General features: G+C 30.4%; 1 protein-coding gene across 1 annotated transcript in view; it reads left to right on the forward strand.

Moving 5' to 3' along the window:
* The window catches only part of dcma (decima), a 553,558-nt gene that overhangs the window by 261,329 nt on the left and 265,828 nt on the right, over positions 1-26,401 (forward strand). The window contains exon 2 of the mRNA XM_075359100.1: positions 13,252-13,418. Within this exon, the coding sequence (XP_075215215.1) occupies positions 13,252-13,418 (167 nt within the window). The remainder of the gene's footprint in view (positions 1-13,251; positions 13,419-26,401) is intronic.

Below are 26,401 nucleotides of genomic sequence, written 5' to 3' on the forward strand. Positions count from 1 at the left end.
TATACTGTGCACCTCGCTCACATCGTTGCTACCGTTATCGCCCGCCGATGTTAAATTAAGCAGATATGTGGTAACAACCCCTAAGGGTTGTTTTTAAGGAAATCATCCTTGTTATATTTGCTAGCTTCATTGTTTCTATTGAACATAAACACTTAGGTTTTGTTGTTGTGTGGCGGTGCCTAAATTTTGCGTCATAGGACATCGAGTTTTTATGGTAAATGTTTCTTGTCAACCGATATGTTAATTCCATTTATTTACTTTTTATTCTAGGTTTAGTTTTATCATAACGTTATTTCGTAAAACACAAAAAAAGATTATTCGTTTTAGAATTTTTAATTTCTAAGGACCTATTTGTGAAAAATGATTTCTTTTACCTTTTAAAATCAGATGAAAATTTATCTTAGAAATGTGATATATTAAACGATAAGAAATAATCGCATACCAAGACGGATAAAATAGTACAGGTAAATTTTTCCAGTAGTAATATTGTACCCACCAGATTGGTGTAGCCGTAGAACTCGTCATCGCAAAACAGCCGATTTCGAAGTCGAGAGTTCTAAGATTCAAATCCTAGTAAAGGCGGTTGCTTTTATATTGATTTGAATACTAGATCGTGGATACCTACCGGTGTACTTTGGCGGGTGTGTTTCAATTAATCGCACATCTCAGGAATAGTTGACCTGAGAATGTACAAGACTACACTTCATTTACATTCATACATATCTCATTCATTCTCTGAAGTAATACCTTACGGTGCTTCCGGAGGCAAAACAGAGAAAAAAATTAATATTCTAATCTTTGTATTTAAAGTAGCGATTCAGAGAATAAGTAAACAAAATCGAGTCGCTTGTCGTTTTGAAGATTGAGTGTTCAGATTCTAATTCTCCCAATCAAGCCTGATTTTTTATCACGACTCAAAAATGTCATATTCCCGCGCACAAGTTTTCATTTTATGTGTCGAATTAATCATCCATCTATAAGTAAATAAATGTATATACGTGCAGATATTTACAGGCCTATATGAAATAACCGAGATGCTTTTAGGTGCCTTTTTGTTTTATGCCGAAAGTTGTTTATTTGATACATGTATATTTCTTTCTCATTATTACATTATATTAAACATATACGGAAGATTTTTTATCTTTTTAGCTTAAATAAATAATACAAATCTTTGTTTACTCCTTATGGTTTACAAATTTGACTCGCTTTAATACATGTAGTACTTCATAATTAAGCTATTATTGTTTTCCAACATATTTTTACACAAAATTAAAATTCTTTCATCTACGTATATTTAAAATTGTCGAATATATTCCATTATTAATGCTGAACAGTCTATTGTATAGATGGAAAGAGGACTTAAATTTCTTTCTTTTCGTTTCCAGTAATTTTTTTTTCCCGAATAATTATAGTAATTGTTAATCATTTTCTCTAAAGTAACAAAAATATTAAGAAACAAATCTGTATACCTATGGCGTTGAGTTTAAAGCTTAAAATATTATTTATAAAAAGCAAGATAATTAAGGTTATTCTTAGATTATTTAAACAGGGTGGTCAAAAAGCTTAAAACTGAATAAAACTATCCTGTTTGTCTAATTTTTAACTTTACTAGAATTTACACGACGCCAAATACGTAAAATAAATTTTATAACTTTTACGCTTTAATAGCGTACTATATAATCTTTTTTCTCGTCTAATTTAGTCGTTTCTGACTTACAAATTTACTTTATTCGTCTATTTTTTCTAAAAAGGTATTTATTTCTCAAGCCAGTTTAAAAAATCGGTTTTCTAGTTTAATCTTTAAGATTACAGCAACGAAATGATATTTGAAAAAGAATATTTTTAATTAATTGCATCGGAAAGGAAAAGTACTGTAACTAACAAATAGTAAACATTCTTGTACTTGTCAGGCCTGCCAATCCCTTTTTTTACTAAAATTATTGAGCATCACCTGTTTTGAAGTGGAACGTGTAATAACATTTTTATTTATAAATGTCAATTTATGCTCATCCAATAATAACGATCGCTTTTAAATATGAACGTTTCATTATTTTTTTATCTTTATATATAAATTTCTTGTGTGCGTGTGTATGAAAGTGAACTCCTCCTAAACGGCTGGACTGATTTTGATGAAATTTTGTGTGTGTGTTCAAGGGGATTCGAGAATGATTTAGATTCACAATTTGGTCCACTGAAAAATGTTTTTTTAATTAATTTTTTACTTATAAGTAGTTGTTGATTTTGGAATGTTTTACATTGGATCCGGCAGACTGCGCTACCATCGCCGTATCGAATATTCAATAATATTCTATTTTAATTTAATTTGTTCCGACAGTTGGTGCTGCGATCAAATTGAGAAAAATATTTCGTAATTTTGTGTTATTATTGTGTTACAAAAAATCGCGAGAAAACAGTTTTTTAATAAATAAGAGGCTAATAAATCAGATGGAAGTGTAAACATAGGAAAACCAATCAGATCGATGCAAGATAGCCGCTGTCAAACACAATGACCAATCACAAAGAGCCAGTATGGCCGTTGCCAATGTAAACAAAATCACAACTGATTAAGTAACATGTAGGCAGCACTGCGATCGCGTTTAGAATTGTGCGCGTATTGAGAAATATTATATTATTATTTATTGAAACAACGTTTTAATGTGTAATTAAAAAATATACATTGTGCAAATTTGTAAGGTACAGTATTGAAGTGAAAATGTTTTTTTAAATTTATTTATGTGTTGATCTTGGGATGGTTAAGGTTCACAATTGGGTCCGGTAGGCAGCGTGTGGGTCCGGTAGGCAGAGCTGCGATCGCGTTTTAGAAGTTCTTTTTTTTAATTTTTCGTTTTATCAGTCAAACCCGGTAGTTGGTGCTGCGATAGATTCTAGGAATTTTTTTTATTTTGTTGCTTTTTCGCATATCCGTTACTTGCGTCGTAGCTTAGTGTTGTTCTTACATTAAAATTCGTATTTAGAGAATAGTTAGAATTAAATCCGATAGGTAGTGCTGTTCTGACAATTGGATTTATTTTCATTCTGAATTTTATAAAGTGAAAGGTTAAATTTTGTTAAATTGCTAATGTTCAGTTTTTTAAGGTTTTATGAAACTTTCAATTGTTGTCATTTAATCTGTATGTATACTCAGATCTAGCAATAGCGAAGCATTGCCGAGTCTGCTAGAATTGCGTGCTTATTGAGAATATTATATTATATTATTATTTATTGAAATAACGTTTTAAAGTTTAATTAATAACTGTACATTGTGCAAATTTGTAAGGTGCAGTATTAAAGTGAGTATTTTACATGATGTTTAATGATGTATACACGTGCATTCAATAACAATCAACTTAACCTACAAATTTAAATTGTCAGTTCTCATTTGATTCTATGCAACTTATAAAGTATTGAACTGCTCTTTAAAAATAAAAATTTAAGTTTGTAAAATAAATTATAACATTTATAAAATTAAAATATAAGCTACTTATAATATAGTTTAAAGTATATTTAAAAAATTGAATTTATAATGTTTTAGCTGATTAATTTTGTAAAAAGTTTTCAAAAATTATTTTTAATTTACAATTATCAAAAATTTGGTAAAATAGAGAATGAGAAAAATGATAAAAATGTCTACTAAAATTTTAACTACGTTGCTTTTTTACAGCGCTTTAATTTTTTTTATTAATCGATTAATTAAGCTGTTACATGATTATGAAACATCAAAATTATTAAATTTAAAAAAAAGTTTTTTAGAATGATGTTAAGTGAAAATTAGTAGTAATGTGGATGAAAATTTATTAATTACACTATTATTAATTTTACGACGTTTCGATTTTTTAATTCAATTTTCATCGGACATCTCAATATTTAGTGAAAATAAATATTAACCATGCTACACATAATTAATCAATAAACCCATTACAATAATACAGCAATCACAAACTGATAATATCATACTAATAGTCATTTTAATGAAATTTAGAACACATTCCTGCTAATTTCAACTTAATTAAGTTACTTATATTTATGTGTGTGCATTTATTACAGAATAATGCCGCGTCAGGACAACGTCTGTCAGGTCCGCTAGTTTTTTTTATAAATAACCATTCCTAGTCGAAACAGTTATTCCTTAAATCTAGACCGATAATTGGATAGCGGTCGGTAGAAAAACACCTTAATCGGACGATAAGAATGAAAAAAAAAATGAGTTATACAATTAACTACACATCTCAGGAACGGTCGACCTGAGGCTGTACAAGACTATATTTCATTTACATTCATACATATCAACCTCTGAAGTAATACCTTACGGTGGTTCCTGAGGCTAAACAGAAAAAGAAAGCAAAGTTAGTCGGGCATGTTTTAAACTGTCTGACCGTTTAACGTGAACGTAATTTTGAAATAATTAAATAAAAATAACTTTTTCTGGTTGAATAGTAATGAAATCGAAGAAAAATTATCGGGTTATAAAATAAGACGACTCTCAATTCATTTTAGTTATATGAAGCGAGTCATTAGGTTTCAACCTCATCGGTACCGCCTAGTATAGACGATTACAGCAAGCATATATTATTTACTTAGCGACACGTCCCGCGTTAATTTTTTAAATATATTTCCAACATAAAACGTTTCTATCGGTTTATTGATTTAAAGTTACGTATTGACGATTTAATGATTACTTATTGTGCAGCTTACAATATTATTTTAATATTACTTATAACTTATACCGATAAATACATTCGAATATTAAAATCTTTCATAGTAAATTTTTTAAAAATATCCGAAAAAATTAAGATTTTACGATGTCTTACATGTTTGTTTTATTATTTTAAGAAAAGAGTTGTTAACTGTTGATTCAGAAGCTTAGAATTTAAAAAAAAATCATTAATATATTCGATGTACAAATAAAAAAAAAAATTCATTTTATAATTTTATCAATTGCGAAAGTTTTGATTGCAAAGGGTTAATTTTGATGATTCAAATAAAGGTCACAGTGCATTGAAAATTGGACAGGGAGTATAGTTATGGTCTCTCGTTTTAATTGAATCTGTTTTAATGACATCGTTTCTATGTCATTGTTTCCATCAGATCAATATGTGTGTTTGTGTGTGTGTATGTATATATATATATATATATGTGTGTGTGTGTGTGTGTGTGTGTGTGTGTGTGTGTGTGTGTGTGTGTGTGTGTGTGTGTGTGTGTGTGTGTGTGTGTGTGTGTGTGTGTGTGTGTGTGTGTGTGTGTGTGTGTGTGTGTGTGTGTGTGCACGTATACATATTCAAATGTACGCGTGAGTATGCATATGAGCATCACTTGTATCTGACAAGCAGTAATTTAAATTCTGCAACTATAAAATAACACCTTTATCGTTTTATCATTGCTTGCTTCATTCATCTAATTCGATAATTCATAAAAAAAAAGATAATAACGGCTACGCATACGGAGCTATTCTGCACTTTTTTCGCCGTAATCCTTTTATATAATTTTTACAATACAGTGTACGTTCGGTTTATTAATTACATTTATTATCTACATTTTAAATAAATTTTACATGAATGTATATTATGAATTAAATGTGTCCTCAGCGGAATTGCAATGAGTATATAAAGCACTGTATCCCCAGAGAAAATTAGATTACTGCTTACTCTTCTGCCTTAGCCTTTACCGCTATTGTTTCATCCGTAAATCATCTCTTGATATAACAGATATCACCGGTTAAAATTTCTTTTTCTAAGATTAATAAAGCTCCCTCTACAGTCAATTCCTGCATCGAGTAGAATGAAGATATTACTTGGAGGATAGAATTCCACTGAATTTCGGTTGACAAAACGGTAGCCTATCGACAGAAAAATTATTGTTTATATTATTTTTCTCGAAATTAAATTCTCTAAAATTTTATTTATCGGCAATTTAACAAAATTATTCCACGACAAATCTATTAAGCATTTTTCGACTCCCGTTTTATGGATTTTGAATGATTTTCTCGAAAATTACTAGACATATATGTGGTACCCAGAAAATTTAATTTTGAACATCAAAAATTTTAATAAAAAAATACTATTTTCCTTTAATTTGTTCCTACAGTTTTTTTTTTACTATCCATTTTCCTCTTCCACCGACATTCAGGGTGATATACTGTGCTACCTCTAACTCAAAAACGAAGAGTTTTCTAACTTATATTTATAGGAACGATTTTCCTTACATTAACATCCCAAATCAATTCTCCAAGTGTCGCTGTATAATTTTTAATCAGCGTATTAAAGAAGCTATGAAACTGAAAATACTTTTAAACGTAACAAGTTTTAAAGAATTTATAAACTTTATACTTTTCCAAATTATCAACGATAATTTTTTTTAATTTTTATTTAAATAAATTAACGATCAAATTCCGGCTCACCAATTTGGGTTTATAGAGCAACATGCTGCTGTGAAGTAGGCGAACTTGTAAATCGTACTCTAAAAAAAAAGCAGTGCTGTTATATTATACCGGTTTTCCTCGATGCCAGTCAGGCTTTTGACAAGGTTTGTCTTTTAGGGTTGCTCTATAAACTGAAAAAAGAGGTTTTACCGCATATTTTCTACGTAGTGCTGAAATCTTACTTATAATACAGGTATTTTCAGGTTAAACATAGAGAGGTTTTGACGGACTTGTTCCTAATGCAATCAGGAGTTCCTCAAGGCAGCGTTCTCGGACCAATCTGGTATGTTCTGTTAACGGCCGACTTGCCAACTACGGCAGATACCACAGTTGCAACGTTTGCTGAAAATACTGCAGTTCTTGCTATCCACGAAAATCCGATTACTGCGTCTCTGAGTAATAAAGATTTTATCACTCTCCTCGAATCGTGGCTTACATGTTGGAAAATAAAAATAAACGAAATAAAAGCAAAGCACGTAACTTTCACCCTTCGTAAGGAACACTGTCTTCCTGTTTCAATCTTCATTGTTCCGATTCCGAGATCTCAGGATTGTAAATATTTTGGTTTTCATCTTGACCGACGACTTACTTGGGCGAAATATATCAAATCTAATAGAAACGATTGGATCTTAAGTTTAAAGACATTTACTGGCTGATAGGACATACGAGTAGATCTCGGTTTTCAGTATCAAGTAAATTATTGATTTATAAATCAGGTTTGAACACTGTTTGGACTTACGGGCTTGAATTGTGGGGACAGCATGCAACTCCAGTATTGACATACTTGAACGCTACCGGACAAAAACACTGCGAAAAATTCTAAACATACCCTGGTATATAATCAATAGCCTTATTTTTAACGATCTTAAGTTGGCAACCGTTCTCCAGAAAATCTCGCCGGTCAGCTTACGGTATCAGTATAGTTTGGATCGTCACCCGAAATATTTAGCGGTCAATTTATTGGATAACATAATCGCTGATTTTTCAAGACTGCTGAGAAACAATATTCTTGGTTGCCTTATCGTTTCAATTACGTGACTTTATGGTCTGGCTGTACGGAGTGCTTTTCTATTTCGTTTCGTTGTTATAGTTGTCACCAACCGCTGGGTCTGTGACTACTTAATGTTAGTTCGAGTATGGATCTTATTCTCTTATTGTTCAATTATCTTGTCGGAACAGATTGTAAAGTCGCTGTGCCGTTTATTTACTTATTTTTAATTTATTTACTTCTTATTATTTCTTTTTTTAGATGATGTATTTTTAAATAAGTTGTAATCATAACAGTAGTATAGTTTTAGAAAACGATCGCAATGGTACAGAGATAAATTATTTTCCTTTTTTTAAAAAACTTTTTATGCAAACAGTACCGAAATTTAAAATATTTTTATATACGTTTTATAAAACCATTAAATAGAATTCCTTAATTTAAAAATATTTATGTTTTTATTCTATTATTATTTCATTTATTTGTTTTTTACAGTTTTATCGAAATTACTCTTTTTTTTTTGCTGAAATAAAAGTTGAATAAATAAATATGAAAATAATTAAGATCGTTAAAGACGTTATTAGTTTTAAGTTTATTTTTCGGAAAGGTTGAATTTTAATCTGTAAGCAAATTCAGAAAGGTTTGTAAGATTTCAGGAAAGCTTTTTCAAGAAAAAGAAAATAATTTAACAAAATTAAAAATGGAAGTTTAAATAAAATTAAATTCTTAATTTAAGTTTTAAATAGTTTTAAGTTATTTGACAGATTACTATTATATTTATACTATTATTATTTTTATTATTATTATTATTATTATTATTACCTTATACTTATTAGGCTGATATAATTAATCTATAATGTATATTTGTAGACAGCTTGTCTGAATTTACAGAGAATATGCAGTTATATACCAAAGTGAAATCCCAAAGCATTAATTATGTCAGTCATAGGCGTAAGGGTTAGATTACATATTCTTCTCGTAACTCCATCGCTATAAACTAGTGAAACTGTAATCTACAATGTAAGTATGGTAGCAAACTAGGAGGTATTGTTACCTTAGAGGCAGAAATATGCGTGATCTATGTAAAGTTTACCGATGTATAATTTTAGAAATATACTCGTATTATTAAAATCTTTATTTTTATTTATATATATTTAATAATGCATTCTTATTTTTTCAGAATAAGATTTAGCTATATTTACAACAAAATTTAATATTGTAGATTATTTTCTCCCCTTTTAAAATATTAATACGGGATTTCATTTTAACAGTTTTACGGAATAAAATCGTAAGTTTCTTACTTAACAAAGCAAACGAATAAATAGCTTAAATGTCGGAACGAATTTCAATATATTAATATGCTCGTTATTAAGAAAATAACAATGTGTGTCTTCCTGTCTTTCTACCTTTCTTGAAAATTTGATATCTGTCTTTCTTTTATATGAACAATCTTACTAAAAAACAAAAAAAAATTGACTTAATTAGATGTATCGTTTACAACACTAACAACAGACTTATCACTCAAAGGGCTCAAATTGCAGTTAGTAAATTCTTCAACACACGCAGTATTTCAGAAAAAAATCATCTATCCACCTGTAGCAGTACGTTTACTATCTCCTTGAGAGATCACGCTAATTGTAAAATTGTTTTTGGAATCAGTATTTCGAGCAATTCCCACAGGTTAAAGGTTTATAGAAATTGTACAAACACACACACACACACAAATATATGTATATAAAAAATAGAGGTGTCTCATTCAAAACATATTCTACATATTAAAATAAATGATTCTTGTTTTGGTTTAAAATTATGATGCAGTATCTTTACTGCATCTTTACTTTACTTTGCTCCGTTTAAGTTTGTTTTGTTTTTACGAAAAGTCAAATTTCTTTAACTCTTTATGTTGAAATTGATCTTACTTGAATAAAAATTATTCTACAAATTTTTTTACAAAACTTAATTTTTTACGACAATTTAATGAAGTTATCGTACGATAAACCTAAAAAATGGTGTTTGCAACTCAAGTAATTTGTATTTTATAATTATTTTCTCAAATTTTTACTAAAAATTCACTTTTTGGAATTTGTTTTATTCAAGTTTTCCGGTAGAAAAACCTTACGAAACTATTAAATACACCCCTCAATAAAAGTTCTAAGAATTTTAGTACGACAATATGTTATACTTTTAGCAGAAATCAGGGAAAAATGTTTCATAACATAAAAGTCAAAAAAAGTCATACTTACATTGTAAATATAAGTCGTAAGATATAAGGCGAGTTCACGACTTAAAACACTTTTTTTTACATGTAGAACTTGTTTGAGTTTTATATATATATATATATATATATATGTTGGATGTCTTAAAAAAAACGAAAGGATTTATTTATGTAACTGAATTTGAGAATATCTTACAATATTTAAAGATCTTTAACGCTTTTTCTACCTGTCAGAAATTAAACTAATCGTTTACATTTATACATTATTAAATCGATTTATAAAACGTATAAGGAATTAATTTTTCAAAGACCGGAAGTAGTTTTGGGTGAATATAAAGCCACTGATACCAGTATCAGTAGTTATTTTTCCTGTATTCATATTTGTTAATTAATTTGTATTTAACTGTCGATTATAAAATACCGTTTGGTTAATTTACCGTCGCTTTCTGTTAGCTGAGAACGTGTAAAGATAATATTTCTAAAAGGATGTCAATATTTTTACACTTTATACGGGGATTGCTTATTTTTTGAAAATAGTAAAATTAAAAATTTTCAAGTCGTAAAGAGCACACGCAAGTAAATAAACAGTTAGCTAAACTTCACTGAAACTACGTTAAGAACATGGAGGCCTTAAAGGGTACATTGTCGTTAATGTTTGTGTAGTTTGGTGCCTATGTACCTCTCTGGGGACTTTTTTCCGACTTTACCTGAAGAACTTATCGAGTAAAATCATGTCTTCCGATCCTTTCTAATACAATGCGACACAGTACTATACGATGTAACTTGTACGTGCAGGTAACATAAAGCTAGTTCTCTTACAGTTTGCATGATAATTCCTGAAGGTCACTCGTCCTCTCCACCGTTTCTTATAATATTTTCTACCTCCATAAAAAATCCTAATTTTATTTAATAAAACGATTTTTTTATACTAGGTTTTTATGTCAGAATTCAACTTAATCGTGTATCATTTATTATACTATTTCACGGTAAAAGATTTGATGTTATTCAGTTTAAAAAAATCCATTTTATCATATCTTTAAACAAACTATGAAAAGTTCTATTCGATTTGACGACGGTTTATCCGAATAACATCTCCGTCTAATCGATAGGGTTAAATTTTTAAATCGATATAATATGTTCGAAAATAAACGGTTAAAATTAAAGAGATATATGTAGAACTACGCTTCGGTTCTCTTTAATTTAATTTTCGACTAAAGATGACAAATTTCTGTACATTAATGTTGGCGGTCTTTAAGAAAACAGCATATTTTAGAAAATTTTAAAATAAATAAAATATATATTATACTTTTAAAACGTCGATACTAAATACTAATTTTAAATAAAATGTTCCATCCGGTAGAAAAATAATAACAGATTATTTCTGTTATAGATACCAAACTTTTTCATCGTTCAATATTTTAAAACTACGTTTTCTATATTTAATAGAATCGTATTTTTCATTTTCAGATTTGTCGTCAAAGCAAATTCAGGTTGTAAAAACGATTAAAATGTCTTTTATTTATGACAGAGTGGGCATCAACAGCTGTGGTCGTTAGCCCGATGGAAATAGGTAGCGTATAAAAAGAAGCCATGCTTACCGGGATTCGAACCCGGTATCTCCGAACGAAATGTCGAGTCGCTACCTACTCGGCCACAAAGGTCGATATTTTTAATTTAAATTGGCTTAAATCGTTTTAATTAATCGCCTTTTTGTTGCATAAAATTTAACATCGACATGGGATCTGAATAATATAGTAATGTACTCGTATTCCATTTCTTCTTTTTAACTTTTTTTTGTTATTTTTTTAATCTTTTTAAACATTCGTAAGTTTGAACAGCGTGTTCATCAGAAAACGTTCCGCCCGATTTCTTAATTCCTCCTAATGTCTATGAACTTCATGAAGAATATGTACGTGTATTTATCGTTTTAATCTTGTTGAATAATTAGTTGTACGATTCAATAAGCAATAAAAATCAATCTAGGAAGGCCAAATTGTCATCTGTAATCTGTAATTTTTTGTTATTCAAAATTAAATTCTTTTAAAATATTGTAATTAACTAAAGTTTATTAAACTTTATACTTTATTAACTATTTTTCTTCAATAAAATTTTAGCTTTATAAAAATGCGAACGTACGTCTAAAATATTATCGAATTTATGTCGCTTTATTTATTATAACATAAATTTATTGTAATTAAATTGAAATAAATTATTTACTCTTTATTCTTTTATTTTGAAATTATTACTTCGTTTAATTAAATAATTTTTAATATAATCTAATTCTCCTAAAAAAAAATTACATAAATATAATATATTTGAGGAAAAATTTAAGAAATTAACCTTTATGAACTTGAAATTTTATCTTTTAACAACTTGAATACGGTAAGAGTTTAAAATATTATAGAAAATTCCCAGTTACGCGACCATTCATTCGCATGAACTGAAACGAATTGAAAGTCTATAGCCTTAAAGAAGCCGAGATTAAAAAAAAAAATAATGACGAATTCTTTTGTAAGATTTTCAACTGATTCATTACTTAAATATTCAAGTGAAACGTGATCGGGCATTTTATGCCGGTTTGTCATTTTACCGTTGATCTGAGACATTAACATTCAATACAGAGTACGCAGATTTCCATTTATCAACTGCAAAATCCTCACTCGTATCGTAAATTCCTTTTACATTTTCTTTTTATTATACCTTTACTTTGATAACTTTATTTTACCGTAATCTTTCTACCGGGTGTTATTACCAGCTAAGATAATTCTTCGTATAGGCTTCCAAAATTATACATTTCATAATCTAATCGCCAGATAATTAGGAGAATATATGAAAATTTATTTTCATTTAAGATTTAATGATTCGTGCTATTTATAATACGATGAAATTTGTTCATTTAACCGGGGTAACCTACAACTTACTGAACCGATTTGAAAAATTGTTTACTGCTTAAACCGTATATTCTTCCAGAGAAATATGCTAAAAGATAATTACGTCATCCGATCACGCCTTAATTTTAAACCTTGTAATACACCTTCATTTTGTTACGATTAATAAATATATACTTTAATAATAAAGTACGATAGCGTAAAACAGTATAATATCTCTGCGGTTGTCACCAGAAACGCGTTAATTGTCATAACGTTCTAACTGAACCACCGTAAATAACATAAGTAAAATTGTGTTATTTGAACTGTTCTTTTTTCCAAAGCGTTCTACAATCAAATCAAATTTTGACGGAAAAAATTCAGCGGTTTTAAAGAGCTTTAAAATTGTTTTCTATCTTCCTATCTCAATTATTAAAAAATAATAGAATTCTTTTGTTTTTTAACGAGTTTCGCTTCTCAGGGCTAGTAAAAAATTCAGGTTTATTAGCTTAAAGCTTTTTCTGTTGGTCATTTATCAACTTAGGTACCATTTTTTGGTATTATTTTACTAAATTTTACTTAGTGGATTTTAAAAAAAAACAAAGAAAAAATTTTTTCTTTAAAGTTAATAATCATAAAAATACAATCGCTCATAAAATTTTACTTTATTTCTGGGAAAGAAAATATAAATAATTAATCTATACAGTTGCGATGTTAATAGCGATTTATGAAGTTAATAAATATAATTTTCTTTTTCTTTTTGTTACAGCTTATAACGGAAATCAACAGCCAAGTGGCACTATTTAGAGATTTGCTGATACATATTGGAACTTCTAGAGACTGTCCAGAACTTAGAGAAAAAATCAGGAAACTTCGACGCACCTGTGTGGATGCGTGTAAACATACTAGTCAATTGTTGCTGCCGCAAATCCGTAGGTAAGTCACAGTATTAATGTTTTTATAAAGAAAATAATAATTGTCCCCATCTTGATTTATATATTTTATTAACAACAAAATTAGAAAATTTAAGCTTATGTACGTCTCAGGTCGGGCGGTAAAGAACAAACCGGTTTCCGTAGCAACGTAGCGCATGCGCAACAGATAAAAAAATATTATCGCACATACAGTCTATCGGTCTCCATTTCGTTCTGTATCGTTCTATTCGCTTTACGAATAGACCTGGCATATTGCTTATACTTTTAAAAAAATAAAAGAATAATTGTCGCTATTTTATTTTATTTTTTTTATGAATTTGAAAAATATCTTCTTATAATAAAGAATCTATTATAATCTTCTTTTATTCCGGAATCCCCTCTTTTAACTTACATAATCTGATTTTATTACTAAATTTTTTTACTAAAATGAAAGGAAAGCGACTACTTCGTTTTAAACTTAGTTGAACTACGTTCTATAAGAAACTGCAAAAGAAACTGTGAAAACGTTTTCGCAATAACTGTCTAAATTAATATTTTCTTACTGTCCTCAACAAATTTAAGAGTTGAATAAAATTAAAATATATTCATATAAAAGGTACGTTTCCTGTAACGTTTTTATTTTTAAAAGAGATCTCATTACGTAATAAAATGGACAGAATAACGTAGGACTCGAGTTTTATGATTATTACAAAAACGAGTTATTAAGTTTAAACTCATCAAAAAATACATAAAGTGACCGGTATGTAAATTCATATTAAACTACTTCTTCCTTTCTTTTTTCCTGTTTAGTCTCCGGGAATTACCGTTCAGGTATTATTTCAGAGGATGAATGAGGATGATATGTATGAGTGTAAATGAAGTGTAGTCTTGTGTAGTCTCAGTTTGACCGTTCCTGAGATGTGTGTTTAATTGAAATCCAACCATCAAAGAACACCGGTAACCACGATCTAGTATTCAAATCCATATAAAAGTAACTGCCTTTACTAGGATTTGAACGCTGGAACTCTCAACTTCCAGATCAGCTGATTTGAGAAGATGCTTTCACCATTAGACCAACCCGGTGGGTTATATTATGCTACTAGACTTATTTATCCTACTGGGTTGGTCTAGCGGTGAACTCGTCATCGCAAATCAGCTGATTTCACAAGTCGAGAGTTCTAAGGTGTCTAGTGAAGGCACTTAATTTTATACGAATTAGAGTACTAGATAACGATGTTCTTTTGCGGTTGGATTTCAATTAACCACACATCTCAGGAATGGTCGATCTGAGACCGTACACGACTACACTTCATTCACATTCATACATATCATCCTCTGAAGTAATACCTTACGGTGGTTCCGGAGACTAAATAGAAAAATAAATAGTACTGTGCTTATTTACATCGCATTATAATTCTTTTCTCCCGTTTGCTAACTCGATCAAATCTACTTATTCATGTTTCTTATCTGTTTTTTCTTATATATATATATATATAAAAATTAGTAGTAATAATTAAATTTAACCCACCGATTCAGTCTAGCCGTAAAACTCATCTTCGTAAATCAGCTAATTTCGAAGTCGAAGATTGTTAGTTTCAAATCCTAGTAAAAATAGTTGCTTTTATTCGGATTTGAATACTTGACAGTGGAAACAGGTGTAAATTGGTAGTTTGGATTCAATTAACCACTCATGTCAGGAATTGTCAAAATCATTTTGTACTATACACATTTTTCGATACAGTTGCATTATATTGATGAATCAAATTAAACTTTTTAGTCATTGTTTACTACTTTCGCGTATATTTATTTTATTTTTATTGACAGAAGTTGCCTACATTTCACGTAATGTTAATATCTTTGTTATAATTTTAGTACTTCAAAAATACATATTTAAATTATTTTGATATAACTTAATATAAAAGATGAGGTATTAGCAACGATAATTTAAATAAAATAATATGGTAAACTCAAGAACCGTTTATAAAAATTTAACATTTTTTGAGATGAAAATAAACTGGAAACGTTTTCGTTTATTTTTTCTTACATTCATGTGTACCTGTATGTTTTTTTATAATTTCTTTAATCTAATCTTGATAATTGTTAAAATGCGCGCACAATTTTTAGTTTCTTTCGACGAAAGGTGCTTCAGTTTTCTCTTTAAAATTGTATGCGATATTATAATTAATAGTCGCTTAATAATTAACAGATGAATAACATTTCATTTATTCAATTCTAGTTTCAGTTTAAGTTTATCTTCAATTAGTTTGGTTATTTACTTACTAACCTCCAAGGAATTATAAATTTCATAAACTTGTTTATTATCAAATTTCGATCCTTGATGCTGCAGAGTATTCTACCGGATTTAAATGTAGTAAAATATTTAGTTCAACGACTAATTTCTATTCCAACCACTCGTATGTTTCAAACTGTTTTATTACCAAGCGCCAGTGATAAACTAACGATTGAAATTCCTGGTAGATTTGTTACAATATTTTCTTTAAAATGCGTTGAAAGTTTCTGGTAAATCGATTACAATATCCAAAAAACAATTCGTAGAATAATTGCTTATTAGGCTAAATATGATTTCTATAGTGTAAGGTCAAACTAAGGGCGTTTAATGAAAGCCCTTTTTATTTACAGATTCGGAACATTCTGGAGGTACCTTTGTATCATCCTGATGAAAAAGACATTCGTTAGATTTTTCTATAGATCTGAAAAATTGTACAAAATAAATTTTTTTAAAGCGGAATAGTAGGAGCTTCTTCCTTCTAGGAGATATCCCAATCCCATAGGGGAAGACACCCGCTTAGTGACTAGTGACGTTCCGGTTGCCACATCCCCCTCCGTTCCTTGCCCTTTTGGGCTTTAACGGGGTCATCTATCGCCCTCTGACTTTTTACATCTCATAGTAATAATCCAGGCCTCGTTGGGATGCCACCGATGTAAATGCCTCGGTAGAAATTTACATATAAATAAATAAAATATATATAAATTTAAATTTTATATGTAAATTATATTTACATATAAATAAATCAGCTTAGTACCTTCGCTGTAGGCCTCGTCCGGACGTACTTCTAGGAGATATGGGCATTCGTGACCTAGCTAAGGAAGCGGTGGCAGTCAAAAGAAAATCTAGAAAGGTGGTTTCGGTTAAGATAGTATTACGATAAGTCGCATGCCCGAATCGCTCTGGTAACTTGTCCCCACTTCATCGCAAAATTAGTAGATTAATAAGTTAGTCTAATGGTTATTTAAGAATTTCGAAATTTTATCACGATTCCAAAATCACTAAACAAGGGCGAATATTTTCCTAGTTATAATTTCAATCATATGTGATATTTTATTATATGGAAACAATAATTTATAATTGACAAACGTAAATCACATAATTTCTGTATGTACGTTCGTTATACGTAAGATGTCGGTTTAAAACTCACGAATCGCTCGGTTTATGTAAACGAATCTTTATATAATGCTGTTATTGAAATTTTAGAATAGTTTCACTCGTATATTTGTTGTATTAATTACACAATTAGACGAGCAGTAAAACTTAGACTGAAATATCAATGTTTTAAGGGACTTTTAGATTACTTTTCGAAAAGTAATACTTCTTGTAACTAAATCACGTTCTATAAGAGGTAACTATAATCGGTAAGATTATAAATTCATACGTATTGTATTTTATTTTCGATTTTTTAAAAATCAGGAAAACTTTGTAGGTATCAGAAATTCAATAAAACATTTTTTTTTCTATTTTTACAATTTTTGTAACGGACGATATCTAAACAACGAATTTAAAATTGAATTTATTTATTTGAAACGCATATTTATTTTATTTTCACGTTTCCTAAAACTAAGCAAAAAGGTTTCGGACTCAGTCGCATCGTTTATTCAAATTTTTCCCGTTATCTCAATTTGTGTTTGTTCTAATGTGTTTATAAATTATGCGTATGCTATTTAACCTATTTTAACAAAACTAGGAAAAATTAGTTTATTATAATTAAACATAGAAAATAACACGATTTAGATAATATCAACGTCAGCAAATTATTAATTACAAATATTTTCAGTGAGTTTTGCCACCTTGACGAAAAATAGATTTTTGGGCATTTAATAACTCAGTTTGCTCTTTAAAACGATTAAATAAAATCATACTTTATTATAGCAAAAAAATTCAAGCGATGCTAATTTAAAGCAAATAGAATTTATAGAACTTTTGCAAAAACTTTTTTTTGGAATTTCAAACGGAATTTCTTTTGCCACAATCTTGCGGGGATAGTTTTTGTGATTTGCACGTCGCGGAAGAATTAATGACAATTATAATTGATCAAATAAAATTTGAAACGATTTCTGTTCGAAATATTTTCTGACATTTTAATCAAGGGTTTCTTTCTGGGTAATAAATGAGCTCTGACAATCAAACCGAATAGTTCATATGACGATTTGATGAAGGGACAAGTCATACGATAAAGATATCCATTACCTCTAAATTCCCCTGAAAATTGTAGGTTTACTGGATTCATAAGTTCAACGGCTAACTGTACGACAATTTCAGCCGCGGAGCAATTCGTCGGTTGTGATAATTATATACATTAACTACTGCCGGATAAAAGAAAAAATGAATATTTTATACTTTGTTTATTCATATTTACATTAATTACATATTTATAAAAGATTAAACTTTCTGTCTAGCACAGATACATTTATATGTTAATCGGTTGACGTTGTAAAAGAAAGTAAGTAGTATTCGTAAATTAATAGATTAAATCAGGTGTTTCATTAACAAATAAGAAGAAAGAAGAAAATGACAGGAGATATTTACATTGAGCAAGTGAACAAAGAAAACAGATGAATCTAAACAGCTAACCGTCAGACTTATCGTTCTCAGGATTTAGAAGATTTTTCCATCTTCGTTTACCGTGATCTGACCTTCAAAAAAAGTTCCCGATCAAGTCTAACTATATTCATTCAATTATCTCTAATATTCGAAATTCATGTTATAGATTTTTGAAAAAAATTATTCTTTTTTTAATAATTCTTCATGATTTTTCCATTTTTAACTAGTTTTTTTGTAATACTACTCCATCCCTAATTACCAAATATTCTGGATTTTGTTTTCGTCACTGAACTGCGATAATTGTGTTGTCTTTATTGCAATTCGTTCTTTTCATGTCCATTTAATATCAATGGTTTTATCTGTAAATTCTTTGAACGATTTAAATTAAAAATTTAATCGTATGATTATACTGTGACATTTATAACGTAAAAAAATAATATTCTTTTAAAATCCTGTTTCAAAATATTTGTTTGCAAGAATATTGTTGTAAATTTCTTTACAACATACTTGAGTTGAAACCGTTTAAATGTATTAAATATTCTTAGCAAATAAAATAATTTATTTAAATAAGTACGTAAAATTAAAAAAGTAACCTCTTTTAGATAACTGGAAAATAGTTCAACCAAACGATAAAGGCAAAAAGTTACTGAAGTTCAAGCGAATAAAATGCTAACACAACATATTTATAAAAAAAAAAAATCTTTATAAAATCTTTAACGATTAAAACAAAATAGAAACTAAGGAGAATGTATTCTTATTTTTTTCCGCTATTGTGTCACAATAAATATTCAAAATGCGTCGACTTGTTTCTTATATTCAAGCCACTTTCCAACAGAAATACCGATAGAGGTGCTGATTTTTTGTTTGTTTGGTTTTTTAATTCGTCCAAAAGTGTAAGGATTTCTTGAAAGATGGCTTCCATAAATTAAAATTTGTAGTGAAAGACTCGGAGACCGTGATAGCCACAGTTTGCGGGAAATTGCATAGCGATCGAAAATTTAATGTTTTCGTATATATTTAAAAAGAAAACTATGAAAAATAATCAGGAATATTCTTATGAAACGCTTTGATTTACAGCACGAAAATAGTCTTGCGCCTTATTTAGTAAAGATGAATATTTCTTTTTTTTCTACAATAAATAATTTATTAGGAGTACCGTACATAGGACTTAATATATATTTAAAAAATAAATTCATTAATAATAATTTTATAACTTTATTGATTAATAAACGACGCATTATTTTTAGGAAGAGGGATTTTTAATCTCTCTTCTTAAAATTAATCTCTCTTCTATAATTTAATAATAATCGACTATAAATACGGTAATATAAGCTTACTTAGCGACCAATGAAACCTGCAAACCTGTGATAAATGCGCTTCGGTTGGAAGGGACAGTACCCTTTACGTTGAGATAATATATAATAGTATTTATATACTATATGTGTACATACAGGTCTATACATATGTAAAAGAGGGAGGACGTTACATCATAATTCACGCTTGCCGTAAGCTAAAGAACGACGCATTAATGCCTCCAGTGTACACATTTCTCGCTTAGGCTCTCAGTTATGCACATATATACATACATACTACGTACGGTGCTTGTATGTAATTCGTTACGTTCTGTTTTCCCCTCCCTCAACCATTGCGTTTTTTTCCGAAAAACGAACGGGGAGTTTTATTTCAAACTATTTAATACGTTCTAATTGAAACATCAAATTACAAATTACGATACATTTCTACGTAGATAAACGTATAATATAATTTATGTAATTATGTTTTACTTACGTTAAAATTATTAACGATCCTGAATCGTATAATTACTTTTACTAATCGCATCTAACTCTGTGATACCTGTTTATATTACCGAGCTGCTCGGTTCATAAATTTTACTACGGCAAGTTTATTGTAACAATAAATTTATTTTTCATGTCAAAGGAGGAATCGGATCGAAGAATGCCGGTTTATGGTGTTTATAAGTAGAATAGCTATTCTTTTTACGTTCAGTACTTATAAAATATAAAAATTGTTTATTGCTTATTTTATTAGTTTAGATCGTGTTTAATGTTTACATTGTTTTAGTATCGGACCGGGTAAGAGTTATAATATAAAGAAAACTATCTTAGTTTTTCTCTGTTTGATAAAACGTCTGATTATACAGGGTACGGTTATTCGAATAAGAAAGGGAGTCCGACAAGGATGTTCCCTATCTCCGTTACTTTTTAATCTTTACATGGAACTAGCAGTTAATGATGTTAAAGAACAATTTAGATTCGGAGTAACAGTACAAGGTGAAAAGATAAAGATGCTACGATTTGCTGATGATATAGTAATTCTAGCCGAGAGTAAAAAGGATTTAGAAGAAACAATGAACGGCATAGATGAAGTCCTACGCAAAAACTATCGCATGAAAATAAACAAGAACAAAACAAAAATAATGAAATGTAGTAGAAATAACAAAGATGGACCGCTGAATGTGAAAATAGGAGGAGAAAAGATTATGGAGGTAGAAGAATTTTGTTATTTGGGAAGTAAAATTACTAAAGATGGACGAAGCAGGAGCGATATAAAATGCCGAATAGCACAAGCTAAACGAGCCTTCAGTAAGAAATATAATTTTTTATACGTCAAAAATGAATTTAAATGTCAGGAAAAGATTTTTGAAAGTGTATGTTTGGAGTGTCGCTTTATATGGAAGTGAAACTCGGGCGATCGGAGTATCTGAGAAGAAAAGATTAGAAGCTTTTGAAATGCGGTGCTATAGGAGAATGTTAAAAATCAGATGGGTGGATAAAGCGACAAATGAAGAGGTATTGCGGCAAATAGATGAAGAAAGTAGCATTTGGAAAAATATAGTTAAAAGAAGAGACAGACTTATAGGCCACATACTAAGGCATCCTGGAATAGTCGCTTTAATATTGGAAGGACAGGTAGAAGGGAAAAATTGTGTAGGCAGGCCACGTTTGGAGTATGTAAAACAAATTGTTGGGGATGTAGGATGTAGAGGGTATACTGAAATGAAACGACTAGCACTAGATAGGGAATCTTGGAGAGCTGCATCAAACCAGTCAAATGACTGAAGACAAAAAAAAAACCGGTTATTCTATGAAGCAGGTGTTCGTGTAACTTTGAGGAATTAAACCTGACCGGTACAGTATGTTTAGATTATCGGCAAACCCAAAAGTGGAAGCGAGCTTCATCACTCGCCGAACGATTTTTTTAAATGTTTTAATCGACAATTAGTACTGCCGATAAACAATAATAGAAAACAAACGTAATTCATTGTGCATACGTGATCCGAATCTTATACGGACGATACAGGCATCTTGGAGTAAAATCTATTTACCTTACACATTTATCAGAAATACCTAGCGATAGTGAGTGCCGTCTTGCTGACCCAATAGAACTTGGATGTAGAGTGGACTCCACTCTCGCAACATTTTCTGGTACGCGCGTATATTTTACGCTCCTTTTTGATCTGGATCCCGTTTTCTCGAATTTTATAAACCGTGCTAATATTGCTTGATTAGAAGGCCTACTGTTTTCTTAATACATTTAACAATATTAGCTCGGTACGCACTACTCCTCCACTTCTTCGGGACTGAATGTTAAAATAAGGTCTACAAGATACTTATCGATATTTTCTTTCTTTCCATTCATCGACCGTAGACTGTATTTGATGTTATCAAATCACCCGATTCACTGCCGCTAGAGCTGATATTTATCAGCTTCTTCAACTAGCGCCTAACTGTAGTTGATAATTTTTGTATAAATGAGAAAGCCTTTACTAATTCATTCATCGCAATGAACATTTTCCCTGATAGTTTGAAACCTGAAACGTAGCATTATTATTTGTAAGTCGGTCTTTAAGAAAACTAATTAGATTATTTTCTTTAAAAGTCCCCTTACTTAAGGTCTAAATTTAAAAAAAAACTTGAAAAGGATATTAATATTAAAAGAACTAGAATTTTAAAACCTCACAAATAATTTCTGTTAGACGGAAAATTATCGTTAGAAGTTAAGCTTTTTTTATTATTCATTACTATAAAGAAAAATAAAAGGTAAAAACAGATTTACATAACCCATTAAATTAGTGAAGCGCTCGCTGAATCATTCAACACTAATTAATTGTCTCCTTTTCCGTCTTTAAAACAAAAATCTTGAAGCAAAGATTTTTTTTTAACTGTTATTAGTAATTTAAAAGGGATGCTGATTTAAAAAGAACCGGAAACTTGAATCCTGGCAGGTATTTTCCGATTGGTCTGTCGGCGATGGTGGCACACAACATGAGGCTTGAAGGCACCGTAGATGCGTTTGGTTGTCTACTCACGTGCAACCTGTTGTAACCCACGGGTGTAAGGACCCTTGGAATTTTTTTGTTGTCTTTTTTCATTGTATCTTTTATTTTATTTTTTTTTTCTAAGTCTAGATTCATGATTGTATTCTTTAGGTATTGCTTTCCTTGATATTGTACTACTCACGATTTTTATGTATTATTTTCTTTTAATCACTGTGTCTTGTTTAATGCGTCACGTGACGCTCTCACGAGGATGAACAGCTACTGCTGTGTTACCCATGTAGCTCTTGTATAGGTATCGCTTCTTTTTTCTTCATTTATCTCTTATTAGGTAAGATTTCTTTTGCATAATAACATGTTTATAAAGCTTGGTCTTCTGTATTTCCTCACTGAGGTTTTACATATTCGGTACACGACGTTGCGACAAGTCCTTTTAGGCCGACTTGTCTACTTATGCATGCTCGCAAGATCTGATCTGCAACGCAGAGCTATGACTGAATGCTCGCAATGATAATACGACGTGCAATTTAGAGACAAAAATAAAAAATAAAGAAAAACAGGGAACTGGCGAAAAAAATTAGGTCGCCTGGGAGTCGAAGCGAGGAACCGCGCAGGGCCAGAGAGACAGCCTTCTTGCTGAGCGTGTCTTGGCCTGATCACACGCAACGGTGATCGGGTCGAGGCATTTCGATGACGCACGAGGGAACCTCGAAGTTTGAGGGGCGGGCGCGCGAGGGTTGGCGGGGTATGCAAGGGGCATACTCGGACCCCAACTAGTGGTAGGGTAGCCCTTCTGGGGAGGGACTACACGGCATCCAAAAGCGGAGGTCCTGTGGCTTCGATAAACCAGTCGGGATCCCGGAGGGACCAATGGGTGGATGCTGCTGCTGAGTGGTGATTAGTTATCGCCGCTTCACATCAGGCCAACCGAAGTTGCCCTGGTGTGTCTAAAAAAGGATAAAAAAAAGGTATTTTCCGATTAGCTGTAAACGAATGTTTTTATCCCGAATTTCAACGGGTTACAGAACATAAATTTGGGCATTACAAAAAAAAGTAATAAACTGTTTTGTATAATGTACGATTCAGATTTGCTTTTCAAAAACACTTGAATTGCTCTCACAGTTATTTTTTTCTCTTATAACTCTCTAGAAGTAAAAGTTTATAAACATGGGAATTAGTGAGCGATCTAGTTGTCTCTTTAGAACACCGTAGTTGCTTTGTACATTCCCTTATTACAACGGATGACCATCATTCGAAGATAATTAGTTTTAGATTTATCAAATTTCAGCTGTTAAAGGCCAGCTATTAACAAATTTATTAATTTCTTTATTTAATATAGAGGGCGAGTAAACTACAATGCTAAAAGGTAGTAACAGTTATAACTGATTTTTCATTTGTATTTCACATTTAATATGTTAACTTTTTCCACCTAGTAGAATTTTCCTTTAATTAGATATAAGGAAAGAGATTTTATCAGGTTTTATTACTAGAAAGATAAAGGAACGATCCCGAAGAAAATTAAGACTTAAAAATCTGTTTTCTCATATAAATCTCTATACTATTACATAAAGAGGAAGGTATTTTTTTGATTCGGGATAAACAAACTACCCGATCGATCAATCGCAACCAAATTTTTACCCGTTTCTTGACATAACTGAGAAGGTTTATAGATATATTTCATCTGAAAAAAACATTAAAAACAACAATAAAAAAAAAAAAATCAACATTAAAATAAACGCTTCACTGTGTTCGTAAGTAGTGTGTTAGCTCTCCACTAGGCGGCGGATATGTTGCACTAAATTCAGTCTACTTAATTATAAGAGCGTATGCTGACAATATAATTCTTAATTATTGAATATCAAACAATTTTAATTGGTTTCTTTGATATACGTATAGCAGTTAGGTTAATTTAGTTTTATTCGATTTCTCAACTAATATGATATATTGGTTCTGTGATAAATATTTGATTATTCAAATTTATAAAATTAATAAGTAAATGAAAATATAAATATAATATATAAATGAAAATAGTCTACGCTTAGAAATTTAATTAAATAATTTTTTAATTAATTGACAACGGACTGCTTCTAGCGGTAGAGAGTCGTGGAGGGTGCCGTGTGCAGTTGCCGGCGCAACACTATTGGTCTGCTCTGCGCCAATTGCAGCTAAAATAAAAATGTGAGCACACACAAATAAACAAACCCACACACCATCCTTTTTTTATAGAGAGTGATGATTTATCTATTTATTTTGGCGGTATTTGTTGAATTCTTTTTAAAGCCGTGCGAAACGGAAGAAACGTAATATTGATAGAAAATCTATAGATGCAAGACGATTGTCTACATCGGGTTTACATGAGAATATGGAAGAGCGTGAGGCTCTATTTTACAAAGATATACAATATAGGAAAGCCTTTAAAGTTCAGATCTGTTTTTCAATATGATCCTCATTTGGATTATATTAATAGTAAAAATTTACAAATTTGTGCAATGATTAAAATATGCAATCATTATTTTGCAAAAAAATGGAAAGATGAAGCACCAGACATGTGTTGTTCTGATGGGAAAGTTTGACTTCCTTCACTTAATGAGCTGCCAGAACCAATCAAGAGTATAGTTTTAGGATCTCATCCTTTGTCAAAACATTTTCTCGATAATTTTAGAAAATACAAAACTTTATTTCAGATGACTTCTTTTGGCGCTAAATAAATTGCAGAAGGGAATTTTATACCTACGTTTAAAATTTAACGTCACGTTTACCATCGCGTAGGAAGTTTATTGTCAGTACCTGGTGTCGATCACCAGTTTTTATAGATTTACTTTCTTTCTGACGCTGATAAAACTTCTCTTCGTACTAATATTGTTCCAAACTTGAAGAAGGAACTAATAACAGCACTCCAGCAAGTTTTGCTGGAACATAATAATTTGATCAGAGAGTTTAAATACAATATTGGTAAAATCACCTTCGGGTAACGCGGAAGACTTTAAATTAATATTAATCGTTAATCAGCGTATGAGTTATAATTATTTTCTTAATTTCTCGGTAAAAAATGAAGAAATCAACCTTATTTTTGGTGAGTGTAATCTTCATGTCGATAAACAAATTTCTAGATTTTTGAAATTCGATTTTGAAAGGTGATTAAGAAAGGTAAAAAAATGTTTGAACAATGATTGTAAATTATTCCAATCCCGACTATAGTAAAGTAGATAATCGGTAGTTTTAGGCTTGCAAATACTCTTCAGGTAACTATTTAAAAACCATTATCGGGTTTTTTAATTCGAATTTTTTAACGGGTGAGAAGGTATACGGCACTATGGCTCAACCGAAACAGCCACGGCCACCGTAACTGTATGGCTGCACCTGCCTCCGGTTACTTGACTAAAGAACATAAAAAAATTGACCGCTACGGCAAACGCAAGAAACCATATCACGCAGGCGAAGCTGTAAACGGGTAACTAGTATGATATATAACACCATATTTATCGAATCAGTTCCTAACAAATAAATAAATATATATGTATATTATAAAAAGAAAAGATTCTACGAAATTGTTTGTGATTAATAACAGGCGTATAAAACGTTTTATGTAGAAGGTTGTGTTCAGTTCCAATTATGTCAGTGCCGCAGTTCAATGTTCCAGTTACACAAATCCCGCAGAACAGTTCATATAGAGTGTAAACATAGAATTTTCTTAAGATAGAAAATAGACATTGTCGTCTTAGCACAAGACGAAATGCTGAGTATTTTGCAGAGGTCATACAGTATGATAAAACTACAAGAGTGGAGACCGAATAGCGTCGTTTTAAGAACAAATTAAATTATTAATTATTAATTTCTATTGTATAAATTTGACATTTAAAGTGTGTATATG

The sequence above is a fragment of the Lycorma delicatula genome, chromosome 3, assembly GCF_047948215.1.
Source record: "Lycorma delicatula isolate Av1 chromosome 3, ASM4794821v1, whole genome shotgun sequence".
Lineage (NCBI taxonomy): Eukaryota > Metazoa > Arthropoda > Insecta > Hemiptera > Fulgoridae > Lycorma > Lycorma delicatula.